At 44.6% G+C, this 13309-nt stretch overlaps 1 protein-coding gene across 1 annotated transcript in view; it reads right to left on the bottom strand.

Annotated features, from left to right (window-relative positions):
• Positions 1-3431: 3431 nt before the first annotated feature.
• The window catches only part of LOC138548412 (vitamin D3 hydroxylase-associated protein-like), a 571296-nt gene continuing 561418 nt past the window's right edge, over positions 3432-13309 (bottom strand). The window contains exon 15 of the mRNA XM_069642275.1: positions 3432-7568. Coding sequence (XP_069498376.1) covers positions 7449-7568 — 120 coding nt within the window. The 3' untranslated portion in view covers positions 3432-7448. The remainder of the gene's footprint in view (positions 7569-13309) is intronic.

The following is a 13309-nucleotide window of genomic DNA, read 5'->3' as shown; positions in this document are numbered from 1 at the left end:
ACAATGAATGCCTATGTGGAGATACATATGGGCAGGTATAATTTAGTTTTGTATGATTATATATACCATATTGTAGTGGGCCCCCGGGGTAAAGCCATATGCCCTGATCTAATTCTTTTAAAAACATTTCGATTGTTGAATACCTTACTGTCTGATATTTGCCCTGAATTGTGGGGTGGGCTTGAATAAACAGAGGGGGGAGGTTAAATTGGCATTTCACATCTGCTTGAGCCAATGTTAAAACGTATAGAAAATGCTAAACAGCTCAGTGGGGCCAGTAGATCCTGTCCACAGCGGACTGATGGTCTCTCCAGTGAGTGAGACGAGAATGGGGGGCCATTAGGTTGGTAAAAACAAGTGACTGCAAAATGTCCCAAGTAGGTGAACATCCACATTTAGGAAGGTTGGAGAGCTCAGGCTGTTTCAGGTCTGCGTTGTGGGGTGTTGCCTCTAGCAAAAGTAGAGGTTTGTGACTGGATCCACATGGATGTTTTGTGGTTTGTAGGGACTCATGACAAAAATACCATAGTCACGTAGATTGATGACTTGGAAAATGGGAAGGGATGGAGCCTGGACCAGCCATTCAATTCTAGGAAAGGAATACACCATGCTAGTGAAACAGGGGCTTTGTGGTCTCTTCTCCCCAGTAGGTGGTCCACTTCTTGAGTCTTTACAGAAAACGTACGTAGGAAAACAAGAAAACAGACTTTAAGGTGATATATGTATTAATTTATTTGAAAGTTATGGGTGTGGAGCTGGTGAAATCAGATGACAAGGCACAGTGCAAACTCTGTCTGCTTTCTTGAATCCTCCGCTAATCCAACGTATTTATTATTGTCCTAGAGCAGTTCTTGAAGGTTGGTCAATTTGCATGAGAGGGGTCATATTATGTGCAATAAACATATTTGTACATTCAGACATAGGAGCTAATAAGTGACACAATCAGTCTTTTACATTTTTGACAAGCATTTACAAGATCAGTGCAAGCTATCAACCTAAGAGTTCAAACAACCCCGACTATACAAGTCTACAAACTATGAATTACCTAAAAGCCGAGGTAGATATGATGGTAGATGTGTTTTTGATTTACATAATTCATTTTTCAGGCTATTGAGGCCCAAGAAGAGGTTTGCAGGCAGGACTCTTGGCATTTAGGGGGCACATCTCCAGAACGTGTTACCTGACAACCTAAGAGAAGAAAATAGCCATTCTTTTTTTCGGAAGCAACTCAAGAAGGTTTTATTAAACATTCTGGCTAGAGGCTCATCCCTCTGTAACTTGCCGCCTGCACTGGTGCTTCACTGTAATCGCTCGTTCATGCCTGCTGTTTTACCCCATTCTCTTACCCCAGTCCATCTCTGCCACCTTCTCCTACTTTCTAGTGCCCCTTGAGGTGTGTGGCTCTCCCTTCCTTCACTGTAAGCACCTTTATCCGATCTCCTGTGCTTACATTATCATGCTAGCCTGCATTTTCTCTTATACCCTGCCTCTGTTGACCTGCTGGAACGGAGGAATGGAAGCCTACATGTGATGTACAGTGGTAGAAAGGTAGCCTAGTCTTTGGGTTATGTTATGCTATATTAGGTGTTATATAGTGCAACGTCTACCACTTTTGTGAATTAACCTTATGATGAAAAGGCAGATGTGTACACCCTGCAAAGGTCTACATGGTTAATAATCGATTATACAGAATATGGCATGTTTATAGGGAGGCAGTCGAAGGTCACACGCCTGTCCACGTTCCGGATAATTCGCGGGTGCTGGATAACTCGATTTCAGCCTTTCCACGGCTTGGAGACTAGCGCCTCATGTCAGGGTGGAAGTGCCATGGTCCTGCCTTTCCTTTTTGGAATTGCATTTCAAGCTCAAACTGCCAGCCATCCTTTTACAATATCTCTTATTAACAGCACATGTACACAACTTGCAGTTTGCAGTATATGGCTGTAGACACAGCAATACGTTCGTCAATGGACTGACTTGTCTGTAGCATAGAAGTGTAAATGGTGACTAATGAGAAAAGCGAGGGGTGCATACAATGTAGCACGTGGTGTGAAACAATGACTGCAAGCAGGTGATCTTATTATGCATTTTCGTTCACAGTGTGGCTAAGCCTTGAAAGTATAGTTTTGTAGAACAAAGGGGAGATTTCGGTAGATTTGCATTACCTTTTTATCCTGTTTGTTGTTGTCTTCCATTCCGTGGGAAATAAAGCTATACTAGCACTCTTCATGCTCAACTTGAAACTTTAACAATGGATATATTGTCAGTTTGCTTTATTAAACACACTGTGTACTTTTTAAGTCATATCTATAAACTGGGGCATTGTGTTAGTCCTTGGACCCTACACATTAACAAGCATGTCTACAACTAGAGCTGGGAAGATATGTGGCTAAGTGTCTAACTTGCAGATTGAACTCAAATCCTGCTACTCCGTTTATCCATGTAATCCTGGGCACATCGAACTGTGCTTACGTCAAAATAGACTCCTTGTATGATTTCAGTTCATACTATATACTATTCAAAACAAGCCTCACTCATAGTTTACTGTAGACTATTGTGCAATATTGACAAAGGCACCAATTATGGCTTGTGGATGGTGAAAATGTTTTCCCTGGTCCACTAAATTCTCCATACAAAGAAACATTCATTATTTTTGAAAAATGTGGATGGCACCGAGGATCTTGGTTACATATTCAGATACTGCCGCGGATTGCTGTGAGGAGTTGCATCTCATACAAAATGATAAAAACACATTTCAGGTCTTAAATGTCTGAAGAGCTTTCAATTGAGAGCAAATGGCTGAAATACAGATTACATCGCAGCAATATATGCTTGTATGGCAACACAATCTAGGGGAGTTTTTATTATTTAGGCAGTCAACTGAGGAAATGAAGCACATTTTGTTTACAATATTGATGTCTACATTGCTGTGTCTACTTTTTACTACAATGTAACAACTCCACCTTTTTCTCATATTGTAATGCATTTAGAATGTTGGGGAAGGTTTGCAGTGTAGGGATTCCAGTGTGTTCTAAGGTTTCCATTCTGGGTGTTCTAGTGTCTGGAAACTGTCCTGGGCAGCACATGTAGACTCATGTGCAAAGCAAGATATTTATTAACCATAAATATGGTTTGTGAGGGGTAATTCCAAAAGGGTATAGGAGCACGTGACATGTCAATAGAATACACATGATTGACAAGGAGATGGAGGAGAAAGTACAAATTCCAGATGAAGGGATGAAGTGAGAGCGGACAGCAGGAGAAACATTCTGGAATTCCTGCTTTGGGGAGTTAAAGCAGATGTCGTTTCTTTTGGGTTGTCTCGTTCCTCTAGAACCTGTGTGTTTTTCCAATAGCAAACGTTGGCTGTGCATTACACAATTCCATGGCTATGTTGGGTACTAAGATGTCATAGGCACTGAACGCAACCATTTCAATACAGATTTTATTTATTTATTCCATATTTATAAAGGCGTCTATACACAAAGTGTTTCCAGCGTCACAAGACAGAAAAGGGGGGTGGGAGCAAGGAGATAAAAAACAATAATGATCCTGCTAAGCCTTGTAACATTCTGATCATGCACGTGCAGCATCAAGAGGTGCTGGGGGGTAGTAGGGCTCAGGTGTAGGCAAGCCCAGGAGGGCAAGAGCCAGGAAGGGACAGGGATCACCTTCAAGTGTAGGAAAGGGGGTGCACAGGACTCGGGAGGGGTGCCAAACCTCCAGGCTAGTCAGGGAGGGGGCCTGGAAAGGCAGTGGTAGTATGGCGGGTGCTGAGGTAGACTGGATGAGGGGGGCCTGGTGCCCTGTGATATTCATAAGAGACCAGGCCACCAGTCACAGAAGGTAGACAGGGTCAATAGCAGGGGAATGAAGAAGAGAAGAATAGGGTCTTGAGCAGCTTCCGGTACTTAAGGAGATCCGGCTCTAGTTTGAGAAAGGCAGGGAGGCCTTTCCAGAGGGAGGCTCCTGCCATAGATAGAGGTCTACCCACACTCTCTGCTTGGAGAAACGTCTGATCTGCAGAGAGTTGCAGCTAGAGGATCGAAAGCTCTAGCTGGGAGATACTTGGGGAGAGAAAGTTGGATGTAGCTGGGTCCCAGGCCCCAGAACACCATGTGGATGATGCAGAGGGTCTTGAATTGCATCTTTGCAGCCACCGGGAGCCAGGGGAGAGATATTAGGCTGCAGAGGGGTGGTCCCTGGGCTTGAGGCCAAGGATAAGTCTCGCAGTCCATTTCTGGATTAGTTGGAGGGGGCGAAGAGAGGAAAGAGGGAGATTGAGCAAAAGGCTGTTGCAGTGGTCAAGCCTAGAGAGGACCAGATCTCTGGAGATGTTGAGCTTCTAGGGGAAGGTGAGGAAAGGGAGAATGCCTCTGAGGAGGTGCAGCTGAAGTGGGCCTTCTTGGCAAGGTCTGTTATGTGAGGGGAAAAGGAGATAGGAGTCGAAGATGATAGCAATGTTTTTTGCCTACCAAGAAGGTGAAGGGAGGGAACTCAAAGAGGGTGGCCAGAGAGTGGGAGGGAAACAGGAAGCATGAGTCCCATTGAGAAGGATCTCGGTCTTACTGGCATTAAAGCAGAGAATATTAGCTTTGCACCATGCCTGAATATCAGTCAGGCATGAGAGAGGAAGAAGAGAAGGTAGTGAAGGGAACTTTAGAGGAGAGATGCGTGTTATCAGCATAACACTGGAAGTGAGGACAGAAGGCGGACATCAGAGGGGCAAGGTAGATATTGAAAAACCACAGTGATAGGATAGAGCCCTGAGGGACGCTGCAGGTAGAGTGATGTGGAGGAGAGTAAAGGGCCCAGTTGCACCTGAGAAGGTCGGTTAGATAGGAAAGAGGTCAGCCAAGCCAGTATCAGGTCTGTGATGCCAAGGGTATCACAGAGACGGTTTATGAGGGTGGCATGATTGACCGTGTAAAAGGCCGTGGAAAGATAGAGGAGGATGAGAACAGAGAGAGAGAGTTGGAATCAAGGTTTGAGAGCAGTTCATTACAGGTGTTCAGGAGAGCAGTTTCCATTCCTCTAAATGCTCTAAAGCCAGATTGGTGGTCGTGGAGACAACCAACAGATTCGGTGTGGTGGATCGATTGGGGGATAAACAAATTCTCCAGGCTCCAGGAGTTTGCCCAGGAAAGGGGTGATGGTGATAGGGTGATAGATAGCCAGACAGGAAGGGTCAGCAGATGGCTTTTTTAGGAGAGGGTGCATAAGGGAGTGCTTGAGGAGCAGTGGGAAAGAGCCAGTAGAAAACGAGTGGTTACAGAAGTCGGCCAAGGCAGGGGCGAGAGAGGAGATGTTGTCCTTGATAGTTCTTGACGAGCAGGGGAGCACCTGTTTGGAGGAGACTGTCATAGAGCGGACTACTTTATCTGGTGCAACAGGAGTGAAGGAGGAGATTATGGGAGAGAGGGGGGCCAAGAGAGGCATGAGAGGTAGGGGGAGGAGAGAGTGGACTTGATGTCCTGGGTTTTAGTAGTGAAGTGGGATGCCAGTGTGGTACAGAGGGCCTGGGAGGGAAGAGGATAAGTGGAGACTGCAGTAGGATTGGCAATTTCTCGGCCGATTTTTAAGATTTCAGCCGTGTTGTTGTTGACGCCAGCAATGCGGGCCTGGACATGGGCACTCTTCTTAGAGCGCAGGCCAGTTTGTCAGAGGATGTGCGTGAGGTCTGCCACTTCCACGCAGCAACTGGACTCATACCAAGAGTTGCGCTTGGAGGCAGGTTTCACGCAGATCCTCATAACAGGGGCAAAGATGTCCAGGGTGTTGAGATGGATAGATGATGGCTAGCAAGAGCTGAGTCAGTATGAGAGTCAATAGCAGGGGTGAAAGGAGGAATTAAGGTGGCAGCAGATGCATTGACTGACACTCGCTTCATCGGTCGAATGACAGAGAAGGAGACTGGCAGAGGCTTAGCCGGTGGGACAGAGAACTCCAGGTGGGAGGAGAGCATGGACTGACCACCAGGAGAGAGGTGTAGTGAGAGGGTTAGAGATAGGGATGTCTGCGGAGATGAGCGCAACCAAGGTGTGTCCGGCTGAGTGGGTTGGACCGGAGGGAAGAATGGTGAGGGACAGAGATTACGGAAGAGTACAGAGGTCGCTTCGGGAGAGCCAAGATGAATGTTGAAGTCTCTGAGGAGTAGAAGCTTGGGGGAGGTGAGGACATGTCAGCCCATTCTGAGAAGAAAAGGGGGATGGGTCCAGTGGCTTTATAGATGGCAGTGGGGGAGAGGATAGGAGACACAGCAAGCTTACAGACAAGGCATTCAAAAGAAGAGTAGGATTGAGTGGATATGATAGTAGCAGGGACCATTCAGAGAAAATCAGGGCCACTACGCCCCCAGATCGGTTGGGCCTGGGATTGGAGAGGATCGTGTAGGCATCGAGGAGAACAGTGACAGAGCTGTCCTTGAACCACCTCTCAGTGTGTGTTAGGATGTCATGGTCCTCAAGGAGGTGGCAGATATCAGAGGAGTGTTTGACATCTATGCAAGATAAGATGTTTGTACAGTTTGTTTTACAGATCTCAATAGAGTGGGTACAATATTAAAGTGGGTCTTGGACAGTTTGGGGTTACTATATACATCCAGGATTTAGCCAAAGAATGGAGGAAAGCCCCAGATGTTGCACCCACCACTGTCATTGGCTTGTGTTGAACAAGCTAGTTGTAGCTAGGCAAGTGGGGATCTGTTGTATCTATACTTTATATAACCTCTGGCATTTCAAAAGAAGCTTGCATTGCACTATAAAGCACACACTAATTAAGTGAAATATTTTGTCCACATTGAAAATGATCAAAACAATGTTGATGTACTAAACGCAAGTAGGTGAAGTGGCAGAGTACTTTGTCGGGACCAGGCGAAAAGTGCACGGCTGTGGAGAGCTGTGCCAGGTCTCGGTGACAAGAGAACGTCTGGCAGCACAAACAATTATAGAAGGCATCAGTTAACTTGTCATTGTTACATGTACAAAATTGCAATTGAATGCATGACAGCTGTGACATATAGAAAAAGACAGAAGTATTAGAATTTGTTGTATTGTTGTAGAATGGATGTAATGTTAAGTTAATGGGTTTTATACCATGCTCAGCTGCCACTTGCATGGTCTCCAGGCACTTTGGCGTGTCCAAAAGAGAAGGAGTTTGGTTAACCTAGTGGTAATAGAGGGAAAAATACAAGATAGATTTGCTGTTGTGTTTTGGTGTGGGCAGACCGGGAGCACCCAGGTCTGCATGGAGGCTTGTTTCTAGGTGTTCAGTGTTGAGCACAGAGCCATTTGTGCTAGAGAAATATACTTCTTCGAAATCCCTTCATATGAAATAATGCAGGGCACTTTCAACTCCTTGCCAAATAAACTGCAATGTTGGCTGGGTGGTATCGAAAGCTCTCATGTACGTGGATCACCAGCTCTGTCTCACTGAAGGGCACGGGCAGTTTAGTTCTTCTCGCGTGCCAGGGTCTCCACCTCCTTCATGAAGCGTAGGCACAGTTCTTCCTGCCAAGGCAACGCCACGCACTGCACACCAACGGGGAGGCCAACACTTCCTGCCACTGCCTATAGGGGCAATACAAGCAAAGAGAAACATGTTCTCATTGAAAAGTGCAGTAGTACTGTATCAAACTTAAGAAGGCTGCTGCCACACACTGCTCAGTATACAAGAATATACGTATGGTCTTTAAGGGGCCTCAGGCAGCACCTTATGATTCACACAAAAAACATTACAAATACTCTTCGATACAAAAACAAATATTTATGTGAAACTGTTGACCACAAATGTACGCTAATCTGTTTAGCGTTGAGAACTAAGCCGTTCAGACAGACTGTATTAGTTGATGGGTTCTTGAGTCTCTGTTGGTGGTCACCATCAACACTTCTGTGTTCCTCATCCTTGACATGTCTTCCCTGCATTTAACTCGCTCTTTGTGCCCTGCACCCTTTATCACCCTTTTTCCTCTGTGCTTCTGACTTTTCCTTTAGCCCTAAAATCTACAATCTTTGGGCTTCCTTTTCGTACCCTGCTAATCAATCTCCATTGGTGGCATCTGTTCCTACAGCGTCTTGTTAACCCAATGCCTGAATCAAAGATTGGGTTGGGCCTTTGGTGTGCCAATCCCTGTGCTGCTCCGCCAATTCTCTTCTATCTTCTCTGATCCAAATTATTTACTTGTGTCCTCTACCTTATCTCGTATCGGTTTCAGTTTTTTGTCAACTGGTGAGTCTGCACAATACACATTCTACAATGACCTGCTCACTCGTATCTAACTGCCTTATATCGCCTCTTCTATTGCAGCTTCATTTGTAATTTAAAAAACACACCTGTCAGATTGACATTGAATTTGGGCGCTGATAATTGATTGACAAGCATACATGTGAGATGATGTGATCCCAAATAGATAGGTTTATAAAACGTTATGAAATAAGAGTAGGGATGGGATGTTCCTTAGTCCCACGGGCAGAGAGTTCTGCAATCGTGGCCAACAGCTAGAGAAGCGTCTATCCTCTTTTTGAGTGTAGTGTGATGACTTTACCTTGCTCATTTTTTATTCTCAGATCTGTGTGATCTCATAGGCTGATAGATCTTATTTGCGACACAGGAGGGAGCCAGACCATTTATGCATTTGTACATCAAGCATAGGATCTTAAAATCGATTTGTTTACTCACCTCCAACCAATGTCAGGAATTTCGATAGTTTGTCACTGAAGTCAATTTTGAAATCTTATAATAATCATTGTGACTGCCGCATTTTGGGCCACCTGCAGGCTTTGAAGTTGGTATTTAGGAATGCATATTAACACAGCATTAGTGTGGTCCAGCTTTGAGTTAAACAAAGATCCTAAAACTATGGGGGATCAGCGTGGTCCAAGAATGGAAGCGCTGACCGAAGCAGTCGTACTATCCTGATTGTATGGTGGTGCTAATTTGATGGTTCTAACCGAAATCAGACTGCCGGGAGCATTTTCTTAACGGTTGAAGCATAGATAGAAGGTAGGCCAAACAAGTGCGTAGGTGGAGGTGCTGCCTCTATTTTATTTTAATATGCTTTTTGAAGCAAACAGTATAATTTCTGTTTCTGTGGGATTGAGTTGGAGTCTATTTATGGTCATCCATTGTGCAATCGAATCAGTGCATTTAATGATATTTCATAACAGCACAGTGGGGTCTTCAATCCACAGGTATAAGTGGAGTGTCATATGCGTGATATGAGAGTTTGCGTTTTGAGATAATTTTCATCAATGGTTGCATATAGATATTAAAAGGATTTGTGGACAAAGAGGATCTCTGTGGAACTCTGCAGTGTATTTTGGTTTCTGTAGAGGTGAAGTTTCCTAGCTTAACACTTTGCCGACGATCCTTCAAGAAGGAACAAAACCAGGGCAATGCTTTATTTGACATCCCTGCCACATTTGAGAATCTAGACAGCAGGATATCCAAATGTTCTGTGTCAAACGCTGCAGAGAGGTCCAACATAATCAACGTTCATGCCCCCCAGCAGAGGTTTTCAGCACAACGCCCCACACCACCACCAACGCTGTCTTGGTCCCATGCAATGGACGGAACCCAGATTGATAGATGTCTAGGATTTGGTGTTTGTCTAGATGGGCCTGTACCTGAAAAGACACTACTTTCCCCATCACCTTATCTGTCCATGGAAGACATGCCACTGGCTGATAATTCTGTAATATTCTAGGATCAAGGTATGTTTATTTTAGTAATGGTGTCAGGGTAGTGTTTTATAATGCCCAAGGGACAATCCCATAATTCAAAGAGAAATTAACTAAATCTCTTATGAAATCTTTTAGAGGGAGGGCATTAGTCTTGACAGCATAGGCTGGGATTCCATCAAACGCAAGTGTAGTGGTTTTGAGGTATTGAAGAAGCTTGAGGATAGTGTCATATCAGTGCCCATGAATTCAAAAAGAGCAGCAATTGGTCCTATTTCTTCAGGTTTAACTTTCAATTTAGATGCTTTTTGAGTGATGGCTTGTTGGATGACTTCTATCTTTTGTTTGAAAAAGACATTAAAGTCATTGGCCAGGGTATCAGAGGGGACCGAGTTAGAAGAAGTACTCAGAGTTGATAAAATTATTCAATAATAAAAAGAGTTCAGTGTTTTATTACAATTCAGATTTCTCCATTAATAATAACCTATAAATGTACAGCAAAACATCGAAATAACAAAATAAGTTGTACTCTATATAAAATAGTAGCCCTTCTAATGAGTGCTCTAAAAACATAATTATATAGATTATGCAAACATTCATCACTACAGCCCATAATCAGACAAATTGCATCATGATAAAATGTAATATGTTTACCCTTAAAATAAGAGTTTAAAAAAGCTTTGCGAAGATCTAAATAAAATGGACAAAGTAGTAATAAATTACCCAGGTCCTTCATCCTGCCCCTGTTACAATGGCCATTCCTAGATGTAGCGGTTATATACCACCTTATCCCATCTTTCAAAGGTAGCAGATTCAGTCTAGTCATAAGTATCAACCGCCTACAAGCCCCAGATCGAATCAAACATATTTCACCACCCCGACGCGTGGGATCACAAGAGGCAGTGAAAAGGACAAGTGAGGAAAGACCCCTCATTGTACCATTGGTATTTTAACATGGCCGGGGATTCCCTAATTTCCCACAACCACCTCCTTTAGGTTAGTATTTGTTGGCTGACCCATACAAACCTTTAGAAAATAGCTAAGAAATCTAATTTGTGCCTGGTCCTCTATTGTTGAGATCCAAAGTTCTAAACTCAGGGCACTGTTTGGTGTGCTGTGAGGGAGATCTAAGTTCAAGATTCTATTCTGAATCTTTTCTAGAGCTGTGCAATCAGCGTAGCCCCAAATCTCACTCCCACAGGTCCTCAGAGTGCGTACTTTGGCTTTGAACACCACACAAACATTTGCCTAGCATATGGCCACCGTACAGGGATGGACTGGCCTTTAGGGAACTCTGGAGATTTCCCGGTGGGCCTCTGCACCCTGGGCCTCTTTTCTGTGGTATTTCCAAATGTTCTCATAGGAAAAGCATTGGCTTGCTGAAAATGTGTCATATAGGGCCACTTTGAACTTTATTTCCAGGGCCTCTTTTGGTCCCCAGTAATTATTTCCAGGGCCTCTTTTAGTTCCCAGTCCAGCCCTGCCACCGTACATATAATAAATCTAAGCAGGCCGCCCAGCCTTGCACAGCCTTCTCAGCAGTAGCTGCAACATGCCCTGACCATTTCCCGTTCTTGGTGAAAAGCAATCCGAGGTAGCAGTATGATTTGACTATTGCAAGGAAAACATGGCATCAACAATAAGACAGACACAAGTGACCACAGTTCAAGGGTGTTTATTGAACTTCACAAAGCACAAAGGGTATGATAAACGCCTATCTAAACCTAAATCTACAGCAACCTACGACCATAAAATAATAACGCAGTCCTAGTGGTGTCTTGTCAAAATAAAAGGGCCTATATTAAAAAAAAACTATTGCCAATCCTTACCTCTAAATACAAATAGTGTCGGAAATAATGTTATAAAAAAGAAAGAAGTGTTCATAAAAGATATGTCGGATTTATAAGCCGTTGGCCTTCCTTCCTCGTGTTTTTAGAACAGGATAGGCAGTTCACTCGAGCATAGCCCTGCTTCTGGCTTCTTGAGCATGAGGTTACAGTTCACTCATCAGCATCAAGGCCTCCGGAGCGTACGTCTCTTTGCTTCTCAAAGTCCCTTCACTTAAAGGGCCTGATGCAATCAGATATACAACCAGATATTTTCCCCTTTCAGGTTTTCACAACTGGGTTTCAATATCCACCCTGGATCCCCCTCAACCAAGTTCAGGTCCATTAAGCATAAAGTTCTGCACAGGCTGCCCTCTACCGGGCTCGAGCCTGTCTTTCACTTTTCACTTTGCTCACAATGTTCGTAGGTTCTTCCTTTTCCGGGTGACTCAGGTTCACCCTGGATCCCCCTCTGCTGGGCTCAGCTCCCTTCTACACAATTTGTCTCCCTCAACTGGGCAATGTCAATTTTACATCAAGTATCGAAGACTTTCGAATGTGCACAGGGTTTGGCTTGACCACTTCAATGTCACAATTCACTTCTTTTAACGTTCGCACCCTTCTGGGTGGATACCCAACATCTGTCGAGTGACCAGCGTATCAGCTACTGCCCTGAACGTCTGTGCAACATTCGGCAGATCTACATCTGGAGGGTTAAACCCATTATTTAGTATTTTTGAGATTATATCTTTGTGAGGTACTTGATGCCAACAGTGATTAAGTACCTGTCGGTGGATAGGATGTGCGCAGCGGGTAGGCGTCAGCAGCAGAAAAGGCACTGCATAATGGCCAGACCAGAGATAGGAAATGGTCCAAATGTGGTAACCAGATAGGGGGAGGAGAAAATTAGGTCCAACGGGTTGCCCTGAGTATGTGCTGGCCCAAGAAATAGTTGTTCCAAATTCAGATCGTTCATGGCCTCCAGAGATGGCTTTTCTGCAATATGCGATGTACCAATAGAGCTCAAATTGAAATCCCCCACAAGATGTGGGAATTCCAGGTACAAATTAGTAGCCAGTTCATGGAACTGCTTGTAGAATAAACAGTCTGACCCAGGAGGGCGGTAGACTGGTAGAATGTGAATAGAGAACTGATTGGAGATCCTAATGCAGCCAAAGATGGTTTCAGAATTAATGTTATGATTTAGATTGTATAAGATCATAGGTGTCAGGAAGGGCTGGTCTGACTGCAGGTTTAGATGAGCCCTTTAGCCACGTTTCGGTGATGCGGAGCAGGTTGAGTCCTAGGTCAGTTAGCAGGTCGTAGCAGGAAACAGCGTGCTTAGCTAAAGATTGTGCATTCACCAGTAGAGATGTAAGGGCTCCGGTGCTAGTGGCTGTAGCAGGCATGGTAAGATCCGTATTGGGTGGAAAAGCTCCGTTACAAGGAGCAAGGTTGGGTAAATAACTTTGGGACTAGATTGTGCACAAGTGGCTACTAGGTCTATCCTTAATGGCCCAGGGCCCAGACTGCACACAGACGAGCTGGACTTTGGCATGACGTTGACGGGTGAGGCTCTAGCCTGCTGTGCTAGTCTGCTGTGCTTCCGTGAAAGTGTAGTATTTACACCGGTCATATTGTGTCAGCCGGGTGCCTCCCACTGTGTAAACAGTGAAGGACTCCCGGGTTCTCAATGTATGGAGGTAAGAAAAGAAGACCGCCTCCAACCAGGTACGAGGCCCTGATGGCTAACAGAGGAAGCCAGGCACCTTCCTGCTGGTGAATCCAGCTAAAAGTAAAGTATCA

Source organism: Ambystoma mexicanum, chromosome 1q, assembly GCF_040938575.1.
Source record: "Ambystoma mexicanum isolate Mex_15411 chromosome 1q, UKY_AmexF1_1, whole genome shotgun sequence".
NCBI lineage: Eukaryota > Metazoa > Chordata > Amphibia > Caudata > Ambystomatidae > Ambystoma > Ambystoma mexicanum.
The sequence above is the reverse complement of the archived record's forward strand: the minus strand, read 5'-3'. Positions and strand labels throughout refer to the sequence as shown.